This window comes from Panthera onca, chromosome B1 (genome assembly GCF_046562875.1).
Source record: "Panthera onca isolate mPanOnc1 chromosome B1, mPanOnc1 haplotype 2, whole genome shotgun sequence".
Classification (NCBI taxonomy): domain Eukaryota; kingdom Metazoa; phylum Chordata; class Mammalia; order Carnivora; family Felidae; genus Panthera; species Panthera onca.
The window spans coordinates 189,714,370-189,734,313 of NC_138342.1; the positions used below are offsets into that span (position 1 = coordinate 189,714,370).

A 19,944-nucleotide genomic window follows, 5' to 3' on the forward strand; every position below is an offset into this window, starting at 1 on the left:
CTGGAGAGAAATGTGGCCGGTAGGTGCTGTGGAGCAGAGGGTGGAGAAGAGGCGAATCAATGAGGTGGACAAGGCTGGGACCTTTATAGTGAGGGGACCGAGGAGGAAGCCTGGGTGGGGGAGCTGAGCGGGCTTAGGAGAACTTTGTGTCTGATGCTCAATTTGAAGTTCTGCACATTGTTCTCCAGCCCCCACCCCCACTCCCCTGAATCCCCAGTAAAGTTCACCCCCTTGTGAATATTTTGTGTGTGGGGTTTCTTTGTAGAAATGTAACACAATGCACTAAAAGGCTGAGCTCCATTTCTGGGGTGTTACGTATTATGGAAGCAGGCGTCTCGAGGTCGAGGTGCCTGCAGTTATGTGGGGCTCCTGGGAATTTGCAAGAATCTTGGTGGAAATAGGGTTGGAACAAACCGTGTGGAGAGCTCAAGAGAAAGGAGGTTCCAGCTGATCTCTAGATTACATTTGATTCTCTACCCTAATAATAACAACATAAGTTCATGTTAACAGCGCTTACTGTGCTGTGTGTGTGTGTATACACACACACACATATGTATGTGTGTGTACATATGTCCATGTATACACAAACACACCCCTCGCTTTGTTCAGTTTGAGTAAACACAAAACTCCAGTTTCCACAGTTTAGTTAAATAATACCAGCTTCCCAGAAAGAGGATTCTAACTTGAGTTGCCCCCTATATTAACTAAAATAAATATGGCAACCTTAACTGTAGCTCTTGTAACATAAAGTGTAATTCACTCTTGGCTCCTCGGTCCACAAATCACTACGTAAATAACAAATGTGCACCATGATCAGTGACCAATCGTATCACCTCTTTCAAAGTCTGTTGGTAATTGGTTGTTGGACATGTTGCTTAGTTCGTGCACAGACAGCAAAACATATCACTATTTTGCCTCCTCGCCTGCCGGTATAATTATAAACCCACATAATTTGACTTTAAATTAAATGCGACAGGTCACCCTGGTTCTCTTCCACCCTTGAATGAAGATGTGAACATTTCCTTTTGACTACAAAAACATTTTCAATAATCCAGCAAATCGATCAAGGAGCCATTTCAACTTTTAAAAACCTATTTTCTTAGACAAAGCTTTTGACCAGCCTATTGATGCTACAGTGGGAGATCATGAAGTTTCTTTAGCTAAGCTTTGGAAGAAATATGACCTAAAACATGCAGCTGAAAGCATCCAAGCACGATGGAAGCAAGTAACGTGAGTGCAACATGGCAGGAATGTCCTGAATTGTGCAAATGACTCTGCAGGATCTGAATCAAAAGTCGTTGGAGTCCTAGAGGAAATAGTTGATCGCGGGGATATTGACACCAGCATCACTGGGACCTGTCGCTGTGCAGCCAGAGGAACTTACTGAAGGTGAACTTACTGACATAAATGGAGAAAGCAGTTGTAATGAAGAGGTTGAAGCTGTCCTGACGTGACACCAGCAAAAATTTTCCCATTAAAAGAATTCTCAGAGATATTTCATAACATGGAAACTCAAAGGATAAAATGTTTGAAGCCGATCCAAACTGAAAGGGTAGGACAGGGGCGCATGGGTGGCTCAGTCGGGTAAGCGTCTGACTCTTGATTTTGGCTCAGGTCATGATCACAGTTTATGAGTTCGAGCCCTACATCGGGCTCTGCGCTGGCAGTGTAGAACCTGCTTGGGATTCTCTCTCTCCCTCTCTCTCTGCTCCACGCTCTCTCAAAACAAATAAATACACTTAAAAAAAAAAGGGTAGGACAATTTGCTAAGGCAAGGAAAATATGCTCACTTGTATTGTGTTATATCTTGGGAAGAAGCAGCCAAACAGTGTTCAAAACATTCTGATAAGTTTTTTGTATTTACAAAGACATAAGACTCTTTGGCTGTCGATATTTCTTATGTTTTAAATTGCAATGTGCTAGGAAGTATTAATTTTACCATTTTCTTCATTTCCCTATTGTTATTACTTACAGTAATAGTTTTTAATATTTTAAAAAAATTGTAACATTTGAATACATTAAATTTAAAAATTTTTAAATATTTTAAAAATAAATATTTAAATATTTAAAAAAAATTTAAAGGCCATGGAACAATTATAATTTTTCCCACTGATTATTAGGATAGTTTTGCATGGTTTAAGCTTGCATAGTCATTTTTAAGAATTTTAATTCCAGTTAATTAACATGCAGTGTTCTATTAGTCTCGGGTGTATGATATAGTGACTCAACAATTCTATACATTATTCAGTGCCCATCATGCTAAGTGTTTTTTTAATCCCCTTCACCTATTTCATCCCCACCCCTGTAACCATATGTTTATTAAGAGTGGTTTTTTGTTTGTGTCTTTTTTTCTTTGTTCATTTGCTTGTTTCTTAAATTCCACATATGAGTGAAATCATATGGCTTTTGTCTTTCTCTGATTGACTTATTTTGGTTAGCATTATTATACCCTCTACATCTGTCCATGTTGTTGCAAATGGCAAGATTTCATTCTTTTTATGGCTGAGTAATATTCCATTGTATACATATCCCACTTCTTCTTTATCTATTCATCAATTGATAGACATTTGGGCTGCTTCCATAGTTTGGCCTTTGTAAATAATGCTGCAATAAACGTAGGGGTGCAAGTATTCCTTTGAATTAGTGTTTTCATATTCTTTGGGTAAATACCCAGTAGTGGAATTACTGGATCATATAGTAATTCTATTTTTAATATTTTGAGGAACCTCTATACTGTTTTCCACAGTGGCTGCATCCGTTTGCATTCCCATCAACAATGCACAAGTGTTCCTTTTTCTCCACATCCTCACCAGCAATTGTTGTTTCTTGTCTTTGATTTTAGCCTTTCTGACAGATGTGAGGTGATATCTCATTGTGGTTTTGGTTTGCATTTCCTTGACAACGAGTGATGTTGAACATCTTTTCATGTGTGTGTTGGCCATCTGTCTTTTTCTTTGGAGAAATGTCTATTCATGTCTTCTGCTCATTTTTAATTGGATTATTTGTGTTTTTGGTATTGAGTTGTAGAAGCTCTTTATATATTTTGAATATTAACCCTTTATTGGATATGTCATTTGCAAATATCTTCTCCCATTCAGTACATTGTCTTTTAGATTGTTGATTGTTTCCTTCACTGTGCAGAAGCTTTTAATTTTGATGTAGTCCCAATAGTTTAATTTTGCTTTTGTTTCCTTTGCCTCAGGAGACATATCTAGAAAAATGTTGCTATGGGTGATGTCAAAGAAATTACTGCCTGTGTTCTCTTCTAGGATTTTTATGGTTTCAGGTCTCACATTTAGGTCCGTAATCTATTTTGATTTTATTTTATGTGTGGTGTAAGAAAGTGCTCCAGTTTCATTCTTTTGCATGTAGCTGTACAGTTTTCCCACGCCATTTGTGGAAGACATTGTCTTTCTCCCATTGCATATTCTTTCCTCCTTTGTTGAAGATTAATTGATCATATAATTAGGGGTATATTTCTAGGCTCTTTATTCTGTTCCTTTGATCTGTGTGTCTGTTTTTGTGTCCGTACCATACTGTTTTGATTATTCAGCTTTGTTGTACATCTTGAAATCTGGGAATGTGATACCTCCAGTTTTGTTTTTCTTTTTCAAGATTGCTTTGGCTATTCAGAGTTTTTCTGTAGTTCCATACAAATTTTGGGATTGTTTGTGCTAGTTCTGTAAAAAATGCTGTTGGTATTTTGATAGGGATTGCGTTAAATGTTTAGACTGCTTTGGGTAGTATGACATTTTAACAATATCTGTTCTTCCAATCCATGAGCATGGGATATCTTTCCATTTGTTTGTGTTGTCTTCCATTTCTTTCATCACTGTTTTATAGTTCTCAGACCTCCTTGGTTAAGTTTATTCCTGGGTATTTTACTCTTTTTTGTGCAATTATAAATGGGATTATTTTCTTAATTTCTCTTTCTGCTACTTCATTATTAGTATATAGAAATACAATGGATTCCTGTATATTAATTTTGTGTCCTGCAACCTTACTGAATTCATTTATCAGTTCTTATAGCATTTTGGTGGAGTCTTTAGGGTCTTCTATATATAGTATCCTGTCATCTGCAAATAGTAGAAGTTTTACTTTTTCCTTACCAGTTTGGATGCTTTTTATTTATTTTTGTTGCCTGATGGCTGTGGCTAGGATTTCCAGTATTATGTTGAATAAAAGTGGGGAGAGTGGACAGCCTTGTCTTGTTCCTGACCTTAGGGGAAAAACTCTCAGTGTTTTACCATTGAGTGTGATGTTAGCTGTGGCTCTTTCATATGTGGCCTTTATTATGTTGAGGTATGTTCCCTCTAAACCTACTTTGATGAGGCTTTTTATCATGTTTGGATGTTGTACTTTGTCAAATGCTTTTTCTGCATCTATTGAAATGCTCATAAGGTTCTTATCCTTTCTTTTATTAATGTTATGTATCACATGGACTGATTTGCAAATATTGAACCACCCTTGTATCCTCGGAATAAATCCCACTTGATAGTGGTGAATAATTTTTTTAATAAATTGTTGAGTTCGGTTTACTAATATTTTGTTGAGGATTTTGCATCTATGTTCATCAGAGATATTGGCCTGTAGTTCTCTTTTTTTGTAGTATCTTTATCTAGTTTGGGTATTAAAGAATGAATATAGAATGACTATGGAAGTGTTTCTTCCATTTCTATTTTTTGGAATAGTTTGAGAATAATAGGTATTAACTCTTCTTAAATGTTTGGTAGAATTAATCTGTGAAGCTAGCTGGTCCAGGACTTTTGTTTGTTGGGAGTTTTTTGATTACTGATTGCTGGTAATTTGTTCAAATTTTCTGTTTCTTCCTGATTCAGTTTTGGAAGGTTATATGTTTCAAGGAATTTATCCCTTTCTTTTAGGTTGTCCAATTTGTTGATTTATAGTTTTTATAATATTCTTTTATAATCCTTTGTATTTCTGTGGTATGGGTTATTCCTCCTCTTTCATTTCTGATTTTGTTTATTTGATTCCCCCCTCCTTTTTTTGATGAGTCTTGCTTAAGGCTTATCAATTTTGTTGATCTTTTTAAAGAACCAGCTCCTGATTTCATTAATCTCTTCTACTGATTATTTTAGTTTCTATTTCATCTATTTCTGCTCTAATCATTATTGTTTTCTTCCTTCTACTGGTTTTGGGTTTTGTTTGGTCTTCTTTTTCTAGCTCCTATAGATATAAATTAGGTTGTTTATTTGAGATTTTTCTTACTTCTTAAGGTAGACCTGTATTGCTATAAACTTCCCTCTTAGAACAGCTTTTGCTGCATTCCAAAGATTTTGGATCATTGTGTTTTCATTTCCATTTGTCTCCATGTATTTTTTTATTTTCTTTTTGATTTCTTGGTTGACCCATTCATTGTTTAGTAGAATGTTATTTAACCTCCCTGCATTTGTGTTCTTTCCAGAGTTTTTCTTGTGGTTGATTTCTAGTTTCATAGCATCGTGATTCAATCTTTCTGAATTTGTTGAGACTTGTTTTGTGGCCTAATCTGTGATCTGTTCTGGAGAATGTTCTATGTGCACTGGAAAAAAAAATATGTAGGGGCACCTGGGTGGCTCAGTTGGTTAAACGTCCAACTTCAGCTCAGGTCATGATCTCACAATTCGTGAGTTCAAGCCCCACATTGGGCTCTGTGCTGACAGCTCAGAGCCTGGAGCCTGCTTCGGATTTTGTGTCTCCCTCTCTCTCTGCTCCTCCCCTGCTTGCACTCTGTCACTGTCTCAAAACTGAATAAACCTTAAAAAATTTTTTTTAAATGTGTATTCTTCTGTTTTAGGATGAAATGTTCTGAATATATTTGTTAGATCCATCTGATCCAATGTGTCATTCAAAGCCACTGTTTCCTTGTTGATTTTCTATTTGGATGGTCCATCCATTGATGTGAGTGGGGTGTTGAAGTCCACTATTATTATTGTATTACTGTCAATTACTTTCTTTATGTTTATTATTAGCACTTTATATATTTGGGTCCTGCATTGTTGGGTGCATAAATATTTATAATTGTTATATCTTTTTGTTGGATTTTTTCCCTTCATGATTATATAGTGTCCTTCTTTGTTTCTTGTTGCAGTTTTTGTTTTAAAGTCCATTTTGACCAATATAAGTATTGCTACCTCAGCTCTTTTCACTTCCATTTCCTTGATAAATGCTTTTCCATCCCTTAACATTCAATCTGCATATGCCTTCAGGTCTTAAATGGATCTCTTGTAGGCAGAAAATAGATGGGTCTTGCATTTTTATCCATTTTGTCACCCCATGTCTTTTGATTGGAGCACTTAGTACATTTACATTCAAAGTAATATTGATAGGTATGTACTTTATTGCCATTTTGTTACTTGTCTTATGGTTGTTTCCATAGTTCTTCTCTGTTCCTTTCTTCTCTTGCTCTCTTCTCTCACAGTTTGTTGACTTTCTTTAGTGATATACTTGAATTCATTTCTCTTTGTTTTTGTGCATGGTCATTTTTATGGTCCTGCACTACCTTGCAAAGGGAGAATTACATATCTGTATGTATCTATCACCATAATTATTATCATGCCCATTAGATAAGAAAATTGATAAGAAAATTGATGCCTCAGAGAGTCAAAGCTACTTGTCCAAAGTCATACAGATAGTAAATAGTAGAGTTTGAATTTACACCTATGCAATCTGCCTCCAAGACTTGCCCCCTTAACCATTATGCCACACTGTTGCCCCCACCAAGCTATGAGCCCTTCAAATACAGAGGCCATAATTTGTGATCTTTAAATGCCTGGCATGTAAACATTTGATGTGGCGTGAATGAAAAAAAAATGAAATAAGAAACTATAAAAGGAATTAACATTTACTGTTTGAAAATAATGAGAAAACATTAAGACTGCTTGAAGATGAAGTCGTAGCAACAACCTTATAGATGTCCTTCAGTTATAGATAAAATGGACAGATCCACAGCTATCTCATTTGATGTGAAGGCCAGCCATTTCTGGGATGTCTGGGAACATATAACAGGTGCAGAGGATTATTCGGGTATTTGCCAAGAAACTTCTGGTGATGGTCATTATGTCAGAACACACTTGACTGAGACTTTGAGGAATAAAAAATGAAGGTTTCCTATCCTGCTCCTTTCATACAACAGTTCTAGGTGTGGAAACTGTTCCACGAGTATCCTCTGAGACAGGCAGGCAGTAGCCCCCATGTTTGCCACTGGCCTGAGTAGCCACTAGCTGCTCCCAGTTAAATGCAGCAGCTCTTAAACTGAGGTGACATCTATGGATGGGCTTCAAGAGTTCACAAGTCCTTCAGGTAGCAGGTTGATTGCCACATTTTGTGTTAATAAGTTTATAAACTTTTGGGTCTTAGGGATAAAGGAGGAGAAAAGAGAAAAACATTCAACTGTATTTGGAAATTTTTCTACCAGGAGCTGCCCTCATTTTCACAGTGAGTAATACACCTTCTGGAACAAATTTTAGAGCCCTACTTAGCTGTCACTTGGGATGAGCAGAAGTAGACCTTCTTTACACCATACCCGAAAACCACCTGAGATTTGAGATTTGTGGTTTGTGTCCATGTCAGGAAAGTTTCTGTTGAAGTCTTGAGGAAAGGGTCCAAATAATGAAACTATAGCAAAGCTCTGTTTGGAAAGCCCAAACCAGAGGAAAACCAAGGAGAGTTGCAGATGTATAAAAATAGATGTGGGTCAGACAGAAATATGGAGATGAGAGCTTGTGGGCTGCAGAAGCCAGTACATTGTGTTTTGTTCTGTTCTGTTTTTATAGCCACCACATTTGCCCAGGCAATAAAAACAAAAGAGCGAGAGAGAGACAGGGTAGGTAAGGAAACCAGCTTGAGTAAGAGCGGACTCATACTGTTACAAGCACAGACTGCCAGCCTTAATATATTCATGGGAAGAAAATCAGCTCATCTGGGAGAGAAGATTCAGAGCAGACATGAGATGGGAACATACAGCCTCCTGCTGACTTCCCAGAACAAAGGGATGCCCCTGGGGACTAGCACAGCATCTATGATTGAGCCTTTGAAGAATACACCTTCTCGTTTTAACTCAAGGCCCTAAATCCACCCAAAGAATAAAACCTACTTTCTAAACAGAGGTCCGAGGATAACCTCCTTGTTGAAAGATCTCCACTGTTAACAGAAACCCATTAACTCACGTAGGGAGAACTGCTGGTCCCCGGATCTTCCTTAGGTGCCCTTCACTCATAGGAAGTGAGCAAACACCTCTGTTCCAGCACATCACTCCCAGCCTTTGGAAAAATGTTGACTTCCATGGGTCCAAGTTTCCTTTAGAATGGATGAACCACTCTGGGCCAGCCTAGACCAACCAGTGTGCTAGATGGGAGCAGGAACCAAAGGCATCCTTGGGGTCCTTGTCTTAAAGATGCCTCCCTAAAGAATGCTTTAATTATAAAGTTATTGGAGCTCCCTTGAATGAGTGGGCACCACTGATTCGACTGGTGTGTAAAAGGAGTACCAAGGCTAATGCTACATCCCACATAATGGGGAGGAGAGAATATCCAACATGAAAAAAGCTAAAGGACTCAGATAACCACAGGAAACAAGATATCATCATTTGAAAATTTAAAATATGCCAGAACTGTGTTACCTGCACACATAGATTCTGTCTCTCCTCAGTGAGGCGCTATACATGTTTCCAAAGAAACGTGTGTAAGAGGTAGAGAATTTAATGTAACAGACATTCTCTAGAAGAATGTTCTCTCTCTGTCTCTCCATCTCTGTGTCTCTCCTGCGCAGACACCTTCCACCATCCAGTCACATGGCAGCTCTATAATCCACAGGAGGCTCCTTATAAATTTTTACCCGGAAAGCAAAAGAAGGCAAGAGAGTTTCCACCCTTTACGGTCTAGACGGTTGAATGAGAGTGTTAAAAAAAAAGAAAAATATTTTACCAATGATATTGTGGCATTTCTGAGATATACGATAGAGGTTATAAGTACTTTTAAACATTATTTTTTTGTTGCTTCATCCTTCTCTGCAAGTAACACCTAGTGGAAACTGAATCACATGAGGCCCCTGCTTAGATTCGGGTTTCAGGCATTTCTTCTAAAATAGTCAAAACAGTTCCAAACAAAAGCAGAGATTCCTACACCCCTCCCACTTGGTACCTGTCCCCATTATTCCCATACCTGATATCCCTAGCTTTTGCAGCCCTTTCCTGTGATTCATCTAGAAACTTCTCTTGGTTTACTGACTTCAGTAACACTTTCGACACCCCTTTCCAATTTTGCACCCTTGCTCAGTGTCTGTGACACCAGCTCCAGATGAGATACCCCTGTCCTTAGGAGGGCATTAGAGGACATCTACAGGGGAAGACCAGAAAGGACACATTTCCCAATGAATATTGTCAGGATTATCTTGCCTTGTGAAAAGGATAAGTGGGCATTAGTAGGATAATAAAAAATATTTTAGGTACAGGATGCAAGTTTTGGGTGAAGAAAGCAGGTAAGAAATTATACTCGTGAGAGGGTTTCTCTTGATATTATTAAACTTTGATACACTAAAAACAAAAAAAGTAACGTGGTTAACCGATAATGCTCCTACTTTTAATGAGTTAGAACATACTAGGAATTATCCTCAGCAAAAGAGTGGGTGAGAATCCTTACAAGTCTTAAGTTGGCAGCTTGGTCCCCTTCTTAGTCCGGGCCCAAGGAAGCCTGTCTCTTTTATGCAAAAGGACCTCTGTTGAGTATTACATACAAGGCATTGGAGGATGGGGACCACATGAATTTATTTTGAATGTCTAAGCTTATCACAATGCAGAGCCCATAGGAACCCTGACTAAATGTTAGTTGAAGGAATAACTAACCATTGGAGAAATTGCTTAACCACTGGAGAAATCTTAACCATTGGAGAAATTGCTCAAAGTTTTTTACTTTATTTTTTAATTTTATCAGTCCACATGTGAAAGTTTTGGTCAGGGTCAAAAATCTAACTCTGTAGCCTTGGGTAAAAACCATTTTGTCTGGATCTCTGGGCTTTAAATTCAAAGCATGATTTGTAGAAGGCCTGGGTTTCTGTGATGAAATAAAAGGTTTTCCTTTATAATATTTTGGGTCTCCAAATTTTCAAAATTGTATTTTATGGTTTCTCCTTGCTTTCATTCAAAAACAAAGTGTGTGTGTGTGTGTGTGTGTGTGTGTGGGTGTTGGGGTGGGGTGGGGTGGGGTGGGGTGGGGTGGGGTAGGGGTGCTCGGGAAGAAAGAACAACAGCAAACAAACAAAAAAATCCACTTGGATTAAGCGTAGTTAGTGAGCTCGGTGAAGCGTATTTCATCGTGATGCCAAATGACGCTCACTGAAATTGCAGCAGTTTCTGATGCACTTGCCAATGTTTGTGTTATTTTTACTTTAAAGATGTAGCAGATTGCTCCAAAATAAATAATTTAAGCCTAACGTTTCAAAAGAGTCCAAGCGCTTGCGTCTTTCACTTCTGGCTTCTCTTCTGGGACTAAGCTGTGCCCAACAGAAGCAATCCTCATTTCTATATAACACTCCATTTGGAGGGTTGTTTTCTTGCTTTGTTTTCCAAAGTTGAATCTATTTTTCACCATTCTGTTCCAAATGTCGTAGATCCTATCAGTGCTCTGTGCTGAAGCGATAACTCCTCTTATCCAGGGAAACAAGGGAATAAACCCCCCAGCATCTAGATTCGTGACTGTGTGGGAGCAGAGCTTCGGAGGGGTGCTCTGGGGTGAAAAGCTAATCCAAGCCCTATGGGAATCTACAATTTTCATACTGATTCATATTTAGATTTCAAGCTGTGAACAATGGGTCAATTTGTGCACACAATGTCCTCAGTGTAATTTAAAATAGCTTGGCAAGTTAACTTCACAAAAAATGAACCCATCCTCAATTATTAGACTACTCATTGGATTGTCCTTGTGGTACAGTCTAAGAGAGAAGAAATATCTATGATGAAAAAATCAAAAGAAAATCTTCATGCTGTTCTGTACTTAACTAAATGTGCATGAATGGCTTTTATAAACAGAAAAGAGAAAATGGCTTTTATAAAAAGACCAGAACAATAAACTGACAGCCTTGTGTTCTCATTAACATAGGCCGCCATTGTGAGGTCCATCAGATGATTGGAAACTACATGTGGGACCCCAACACCAACAAGTCATTTGACATTGGTGTCAACAGAGACAGCCTGATGCCTCTCTGGTGGAATGGATCAGAACCTCTGTGGGTCACTCTGACCAAGGCCAAAAGGAAGGTCTACATGTACTACTGGCCAGGTGAGTGTGTTGGCCTCCAGGCCCCTCTAGCCTTCCAAATCTCAAACACCATGGAGTCTCTGAAGACAAACGACGTAATTGTCATGTTCTAAGACCAAGCCAAGGTTTGGAAAGTGGGAACACTACAAGAAATATGTTTTATGGGCATGGTTTTTAAACTTTTGTTTTGAGCTCTCTAGCGTTGGACCAGACACCATGCCATTTCCTGATTTCCTTGGTTCAGCAGTACTGCTGCAGTATATCCTGCTTTTTCATGTGCAAAATTGTGGATATACAAAAGAGATAAATTAGGTGTTGCTTCTCTGCTTTACAAAAGAATCTGGCATACTGTTTCTATGGATTTTGAGCTCCCCTACAATGCTGAAAACAGGACTCAAAGCTCTTCCAACTTTTGGGTACTATAGTAAATGAAGTCTCTCTGCATTTATATTCCTCCTGTACATAGTAGATCAATGAGAAACTAAATTACTTTACTTACTGCAGTGAGGTAAGTCATTGTGCAAACTACCCTGACTCCTGTGAGAAGTCTTCAGAATACTCTTGTCTTGGCAGTCAAAACCCTTTCACTACGGATGAGAGGATTCAGTGATAATAAAATAATCAACTTACAGGTGTCTTCCCATTGGTGGGATTCGTTCTTTAGGTGAGTGGGCAAATTGACCTTCCTATGTATGTGGCTGTAGATGCTTTTTTTTCCCGAATTCTTAATGGTGTTACACTGCTGATTGCCATCATGGAAGAAGATATCAGGGGAGGCCTGGAAGAAATAAAGGGATTAATGGGGAGAGACAGCTAGGGGAGCTCACTGGCAGCAGCCTGATAAAATTGTGAGAGCACGGTGGGTTGTGGGAGACCATGGCAGGTGGAGGTGGGGGAGGACGGAGAGAAGGATGAGTAAGCCGAGGCTGAACCGCAGATGGCCCACATTGAGGGCGTGGGCCTTCAGCAGGAGTTTGGAGAACGCTGGTTGGAGGTGGTCATGTGGAGAGCTGCTTGGGGCACTCAAGACTGTGCCAACTCTTAGAGGAGCATAGCACACAGACAGATGGAGACTGTGGAAAGCAGACCCACAGCCGAGCTGGGGTAAGCGCCCAGAAAGCTGCCACAGAGCAGAGACTAGCATCTGTAGGTGAGCCCGTGAAGGCCAGAGCAGACCGCATGAATCCAAACTGGGCATGAGAACCAGTATACACGGGATGGCTCTGCTGGCAGATGGAATTTCAGGGGAGTACTGGAGTTTCTTCAGAAGACACCTGGGATTCTGCCCATAGCAGCTACTCAGCTGACACGAGAAGAAGCTTTCAAGCAAGGGAAGGGTTTACGAGGACTTTATTACCTTAAATGGAGACCCAGCTTTTCTCAGAGTTGGACATGAGATGAAGGAAAGAAGTCAGTGCCTCAGCCAAGCTAATCAGAGTTGCTAGAGGATCCAAGCTCACGGGTCAGTCCAATGTGATGAGGTCTCAAGCCAGAAGATGCACTTTGAGGTCATTCTTGGAAATAATTATCAACAAATAAAAGGGCCCACATGCATAGGCCTAGGAGAGGGAACAGACTGGGCATGCGGCCTTAGGGGCCACCTTCCACAATCTAAGGACAATCGAGATACATGTCGCGCCACTGCCGGAAGGGCCATCTTCCATGGTACCTGGTTAATTTAACTTCCTATGTCTTGGAACTTGAGCTTTTCATATGCTCTGAAGAGCACATCCCGCATAATCTCTCCCCAGCCCCTCCACACGGTGGCCTTTCAGGTATCCATGTCTGGCAATGCACACGAATTGGGGACATGTCCTGAAGGGAGACAGGACCTCTCTCTGCAGCCTTGAAGAGCATTATTCTCATCCTGGGGAATCTGGCCCCTTCATGCTAATAAGCAACTTGAAGTTGTATATCCCTGAATATCAAAAAAAAAAAAAAAAAAAAAAAAATCTCAAAGCTAACTTGCACGTAAAACGTCGTGTTGCTCCTTCAAAACAGCTCCTTAAGGGCAAGAAAGGGCCAATCACTTCCTTTGATTCATGGTTCAACAGCTAATATGATGTGACAAATATGCCTTAAGATCAGTTTATAGTGTTCACTATTAGGAGGAAAGAAGCTAAAAAGAAAGGCTCCTAGAATTTTCTCAGCACCCCAAATGAAGATTAGCTAAAGATATAGCCGTGTCGAAGCCTTGACAGAAATTGGATGTAAAGTCTCTTGTTTTTCAGACACTGTCCGGTCCTTCTAAGCCGGAAACCCAAATAAAGGCTCTCTGAGAGCTAGGTGTTTCTGAAGGGCTCTTTCTCGCACCCTCCATTCTTCCCGGCCGACCGCCGAGGGATTAATGGTCACTGCCATCATTTCTCCCTCCACCTTGGTCCTCTCCAGCCCCTCCACAGCTAATAGCCCCATGAGTGTTCATTTGTCTCTGCGAGATTAAGTGAAGTGCAATGGCGTTTCTTCTAAACGTGACTTGATTTTATTTTTCTTCTCAAATCCTCCTCTTCCTTCTCCACTTCCCACAGGACATTGTACAGACCTCTGGATGAGGCCTGGAAAATCTTCATGCCTCCAGTGAGCTGTGTTGTGACACTTTGAGTCTCGCCATGAAGTCAATATTTAGAAGAGCAATTTAGAAATGGCAGCAGTTCAAGCTTTCCTGTCAGGTAGATAAAGCAGCAGACGGAAAAATTCATCAGTGGTGAAGAGTCCAAAATAGCCCACCTCAAGTCTCAAAGGAATTTAATATTGTAAACAGACCCTTTATTGCCCCACCCAGTGATGCCATTGAGTTGTGCAGGGAGAAGTGCACCATGGGAAATGATCCCGGGCCCTAAATCAAACATCTCTTTGGGAAGCCCAAAGAGATCATCCAGGAACTGCATAGCTGGGGCCTAGTAATGTTCTGGAAAGGACAGGAGCTGAGCATGTGTCGTTCACTAACTGTATCCCCTACTCCATCCCTCTAGTTTGAGATCAAAGAAATTTTATTGGGGGAAAAGGAAGAGGCTCCAATAGTCACTTCATATTAAGGGGAACCCAAAGCAGAGAAGGATTGAGGAGGAGGAGAAATGAGGTGAAAATGGCAGGATAAGTAAGATACCGTATGGAAACTGAGTTTGAGCTCCTTGGACAGTCAGTGCTGCCATACGTAGTGGCAGTGGTTTTGAAGTTTGTTCTTATGGCTCTCATGAAATACAAAAAAGGAACAAGAATTAGCAACTTTTTAGGAGTCTATGGCTAAAACTCTTTGGAGTGTTTGAAGACTCTAAGCTCTACGTCATTTATCATGCGTTTTGCAGTGTTAACTCCCTACGGCCAAGCACTCATGGGGACTTGAGAGCAATCATTCATATGGCCCTGGGCAGTGTTGGGTGTAGGTCTGGGCTCTTCCTGTCCTGTACAGGTGTTCAGATAAACAGAGTACCTTCTGTGTGGGGAAGGACACATTTCCACCTGGCCTTCCCTTCCCTACTTGCCAAAGGTGGGCTGCGTGGGGGCTTTATGGGTGGGTATCTGACTCAGCTCCTGTTGACTTTCAGTTGTTACAAGCAAGGCGATTTCATCTGCAGAGGTAAAGAGACCCGTATCGACTATGGATGGAGGATTAGGGATTATTCACAGCATCTTTCCCTTTCCTGTTGGGCTGAACTTAGATACGTACATGGCACAGGGAAAATTAGGGGCCCAGCATCAATTCTACAAATGTGTGAGTTAACATTATATATGGCTCAGTTCTTTGACTCTATGAACAGGACTCCAAATTACTGGATAAAAACTGAATTTTTTTTTTTTTCAGAAAATACTTGACATTTAAATGCAAGGGATTCAGAGTCTCACTAAATTTTCCAATAATATCACCAATTTGGCATTACACTTTAAGATGTATGTAAGTTTGGAACCCAGAGAGGCCTTAGTATGTAGTTTGCTGATTCCTACACTTGTAAATCAAGACCACATTAGGAAAATGACCAAAACTATGGATCCCCTTTGCAGAAAAACACACCCGTGCATACCACACTGATAATTTTGTGCTCATGCAACCCAAGTGACAATGATGAGGACTGGTAAGTGGTCTTTGACATAGCAACACGTGCACATCTAATCTATATCTAATTGATTTGATTTTTTTCATGTGATAGAAACATATGTTAACCATTACCACAGTACCAAGTGAAATCTGGGGCCCTGTAATTAATCTTGTCTGGCCAGGGCGGGCTTGGGTCACAATCCCGTAAGGCTCTTCGGGTTGAATTCACCTTGAGTCATTTCCTTTGTCTGTCGTAACTTTGGTAAGGTCTGCATCACTGATGTTTCTGTCTGTGTCAGCAAGAAAAAGATTACGAATTCTCATTTCAAGTCGGAGGTTGTCTTAAGAAGTGATCTTCAAAAGCATCCTGCAGGGTTCCTAGGCGTCAACCACTTCTGCTGCAGAGAAACTGAAGAGGTGGTGTCTCTCTGGACTGCTGCCCGCAGGAGCAATTCCTCCAGTTCTCATAGCTGTCCAGCCGCATCCAGTCTCCTTCTGCAGGCTGGCGTCTCGGCCAAAAGGGCTCGTAGTTTCTCAGCAGCATCCATTATGGTAATTAGAGAGCCTGAAAGAGACATCCAGGGATGAACTTCTATTCATCACAAGTCGTGGCAAATCTGCTTCTTCATAAAACATCTTAAAAGGGTGTGACTCCAGGCCCTGGAATCAGCTCTTAGGAGACAACTGTGAGGAAAACCAGATACAGGCTCTCCTTACTCCATCCTCCCCTCCCTCCAAGAACTCACCGTCCCGTGGAGGAGACAGATGATAATCTTATACTTGGCCAAGTAAATGCGTATAAGAACCCACTTGTTAAAAGCGTAATAGTGAAGAGTGTATTGCACTGTGACATCATCTAATAAGAGAGGGTGACACCTTGGGTAAGTTGGGGGATCGATGGGAAGGAGCATGCAGGCTGCGGGAGCAGCAGTGTGAAGGTCTAGAAGGGACGGGAGAAGCGTGGCAGGCCCAAGAAATGGACAGGGAGGATGGGTGTGCCGTGGATGAGGTGGAGAGAAGGCTAGGCCAGGCCCGCTTCTATGGGCCAGGCTGGAGAATTTATTCCCACCCTGAGAGGAATAAGAAGGCACTGGAAGGCTTTAAGGAGGAAGGCAGCAGTGTCATCCTTGCATTCTGACAAGACCACTCTGCCTGCTACGCGGAGAATGGAATGTGGCACCCAGAGTGGATGGAATAGTCTGGAAGCTATTGTGTGGACCTCGGAAGGAGGTGAGAATACCTTGGACTAGCGTTACAGAGGTGGTGAGAAATGGGATGCCTGGGGACACATTTAGGAATTAAAATCACCAGGACCCGGTGATGAATTGGACTCGGGATTGAGCAGTGACAGGCATGACCCCTGCTTCTAGCTAACAGAACTGTAGGGATGGCAAGTCTTCACTTCAATGGGGGAAACTGAAAGAGCAGTGATTTGGGGGCAGAGGCCTTGGGTTGACGCTGAGACATGTGCAGTGGGCACATCTAGAGCTCAGGGAAGAGAAGCTGGAGGCACAGAGGTGTGGTTCGGGGCGGAGGCATCAGGGGTCATTGACGCTGTGGGCCTTCTGGAAGCTTACCCAGGGAGAGAGCAGGGTGAGGAGAGGAGAGGGTCCCAGACACAGCCTTGAGGAAGTTAATGATAAAATGGAGGTGGGCCTGAAAAATAAACAAAGGAGTAGCTTGAGAAGCAAGAGAAAAAACAGGAGTTGTGAAATGTCTAATAAAGAACAGTGAGGGGGCCCGGTCAGGCATCGGACTTTGGCTCAGGTCATGATCTCGTGGTTCGTGAGTTCGAGTTCCTCATTGGCCTCGCTGCTGTCAGCACAGAGCCCACTTCGGATCCTCTGTCCCCCTCTGTCTGCCCCTTCCCCCTTGCACACTCTCTCTCAAAAAGAAATCTTAAAAAAAAAAAAGAAAGAAAAAGAATGGTGATATTCCTTTTAAAAGGTGCCTAATAAGGGACTTGATCTCATCTGAGAAGGCAGGGAAAGGTGTCACTGAGCGAGTGACTCCAGCTGAAATCTGTTGGCACATGGAATACAATGGCTTCGAGATGGGAATGGCCATCGTCGGTGCTCACTTTGGAGGCATGATAAGTGGCCTGCAAAGAGAGCATCCAGGTTTATTATCGGGGATGTCCCTGGCAAGCTCTGGACTCTGAAGAGTTTAATCTCCTTTAACATTTTCTGATTTAGACTAATAATAATGACTAATAATGCAAGGTGTTCTTTAATTTCTATCTACTGTGAGAGAGTCCTGATCTCAATAGTGACGATGATTTTACGATTATGATACTTCATCTGGAATTGGTTTTGAAGAAAACAAAACATACAAATAATAAAATTTGCCACGAGTTTTCCCACAAAGACAATTTTCAGTTAAACAGGAAAAGAGTTATGAAAAAAAAAAGCCCAACACCTCTTTTTTCTGATTAGTGGCTGCTTCGAATGCCATTGAGGAGTTGGTACGTTCTAATGAGAAATGGGGCCTATTTCCTCGGGTTGGAAGGCAGACAGGAAGTCGGTAGTTACCATACACCAGGGATGTTGGGATTATAATAGACGTAGGGTATTGAATGATCACGTAGGCCAGATCTCTAGGAGCATTTGAGGCAGAGGAAAGGATTGCATGCTGTGGTTCAAAGGCAAAGCAAGCAAGGGCATGTCGTCCTTGCAGATCTGGAGAGCAGAACAAGGTTGCAGCTGATTGACTAAGGTGGGCGTGAAGAGGTAGAAAACCAGCACTGGCCAGATCTTTAAGTACCTTACATGCTATGTAAGGCAATTCGAGTCTAAGGGACTATTAATAAGTTAGGATCAATGGCAGACAGATAAGCCCCCAAGTGTCAGTGGCTTAACCCAGTAGTTTACTCTTTGCCCACAGAAAGTCCACAATGAGTGTTCCTGATCAGCCATTGACTCACCAAATAACCATGCAGACACTGCCGGGGACTGAAATATGACCCCCCCCCCCCCATTTTGTATCTTGGATACAATCCCCAGTGTGATGGTATTTGGGGGTGGGACCTTGGGGAGGCAATTAGGTTTAGCTGAAGTCATGAGGATAGGGCTTCCGTGCTGGGGTTAGTGCCCTTACAGGAAGAAGAAGAGACCAGGGCCTCTCTCAGCCACACAGTAAGAAGGTGACCATGTACAAACCAGGAGGAGGTGCCTCACCAGACACCAAATCTCCTAACACCTCGATCTTGAAGTTCCCATCTCCAGGAACTATGAGAAAACGTTTGTTGGCTAAACCACCCAGTCAATGGTATTTTGTTACATCAGCCCAAATGCACTAAAGCAGAAAGGAAGAGGGAAGATGAAAAAGACGATCAGGAAGAAAAGAAACATGAGAGACAGACATTACCCCAACATTTGTTAGACCAAGTGAGGAGGCAAACAGGCCAGAAGGCAAGCCTTCGGATTAACTGCAAATCAGAACAAGGGCGAGGGATTTTCAGGGCTCCCGTTGCTGCCGTCATTGGGACTTGTGAAGTGCGGGCGCTCATCCTCAGAGCACTTACCCTCCTTCTCCCGGGGGCTCAGGGCTGCCCGCCATACTCCACCTGGCCTGGCCTCCCAAGCGACACACCAGCCTCAAGGCTCCCTAAGCCTTCTCTGACTCACCCTGTGTCCCACCTGTCAGTGTCCCTGCTGCCAGCTGATCCCATCCAGAGATTTCAATGAAGGCTAATGATGGGGCATCTCAGGGCAGACAGCGTTTTATTCTAACATCCCCCGGTGCCTTGCTAATTTGAAGCAATGACTAATATGGGAATTGTAGCCTACAGGCTAGGAGCCAGTGAGGAAGAAAGTTTTGTTCTGTGGGATCAGAATTGCTGACCTCTCTCCGGGCTGATTTTGGCATTCTGCCAGCTCCAGAGCTTGTTCAGGGTCACGGTTAATTCCCACTGAGAGCTCCTTCCGGCCCAGAGCTGATGCTGGCACATCAGGAGGCTCAGAAGCTCTGCAGGGCCTCACCACCTCCGTTTGCTTTCTGTATTAGTCTGGGCGCCGAACTCCCATCTCAGGCTGTCTGGGCAGGCTTGGCCTCCCTGGGGGTGGGGGGGGGGGTGGGGAGAGCCTTCTTCCTGCCACGGTGTCATTAGAGAACTTGAGGGGAAAAGCTGCCTCCCCTCCCATTCAGGGCGATGTCTGGGTCCAGGTTCTTTCCACATTTAGTTCTTTCCACGCTCACCCGAAATACCAGCACCAGTGACCCTCTCTGCTCCCTGTTTGCATCCTCCTTTCCTGCACGTTAAGAGGCAAATTTATTGTTTTTAAGTTTATTTATGTATCTTGAGAACGAGAGCAAGCGTGTACAAGTAGAAGAGGGGCAGAGGAAGAGAGAGAATCCCAAGGAGGCTCCGTGCTCAGTTTAGAGCCCACAAAGAGCTGGATCCCATGGCTCTGGGATCATGACCTGAGCCAAAATCAAGAGTTGGATGCTTAACTGAGTGAGCCATCCAGTTCCCCAGAGGTAAATTTATTTTGTAAGTTTCTGTCCTTGTTTCTCCCTCCTTAGGAGAGATTCTTCCCTCTGGATACAGGTAAGAATCACATGAGGCTATTATAAAACACCAGTGCCCGGGCTGCCCTCTCACGGGTTCCAGCATAACTGGTTTGGGGTGAGGGCCCTGCATCAGTGTTCTTGCGAGTT

The 19,944-nt window shown here is 42.1% G+C and overlaps 1 protein-coding gene and 1 long non-coding RNA gene across 2 annotated transcripts in view; one reads left to right on the forward strand and one right to left on the reverse strand.

Annotated features, from left to right (window-relative positions):
- The window catches only part of ENPP6 (ectonucleotide pyrophosphatase/phosphodiesterase 6), a 144,974-nt gene that overhangs the window by 43,316 nt on the left and 81,714 nt on the right, over positions 1 to 19,944 (forward strand). Inside the window, exon 2 of the mRNA XM_060652895.3 lies at positions 11,094 to 11,273. Coding sequence (XP_060508878.1) covers positions 11,094 to 11,273 — 180 coding nt within the window. The remainder of the gene's footprint in view (positions 1 to 11,093; positions 11,274 to 19,944) is intronic.
- Positions 6,827 to 8,616, reverse strand: LOC132691523 (uncharacterized). Its single transcript, XR_009615839.2, has 2 exons — positions 8,169 to 8,616; positions 6,827 to 6,991 (listed from the first exon to the last, which is right to left on the reverse strand). It is a non-coding gene; the product is annotated as an uncharacterized LOC132691523 (long non-coding RNA).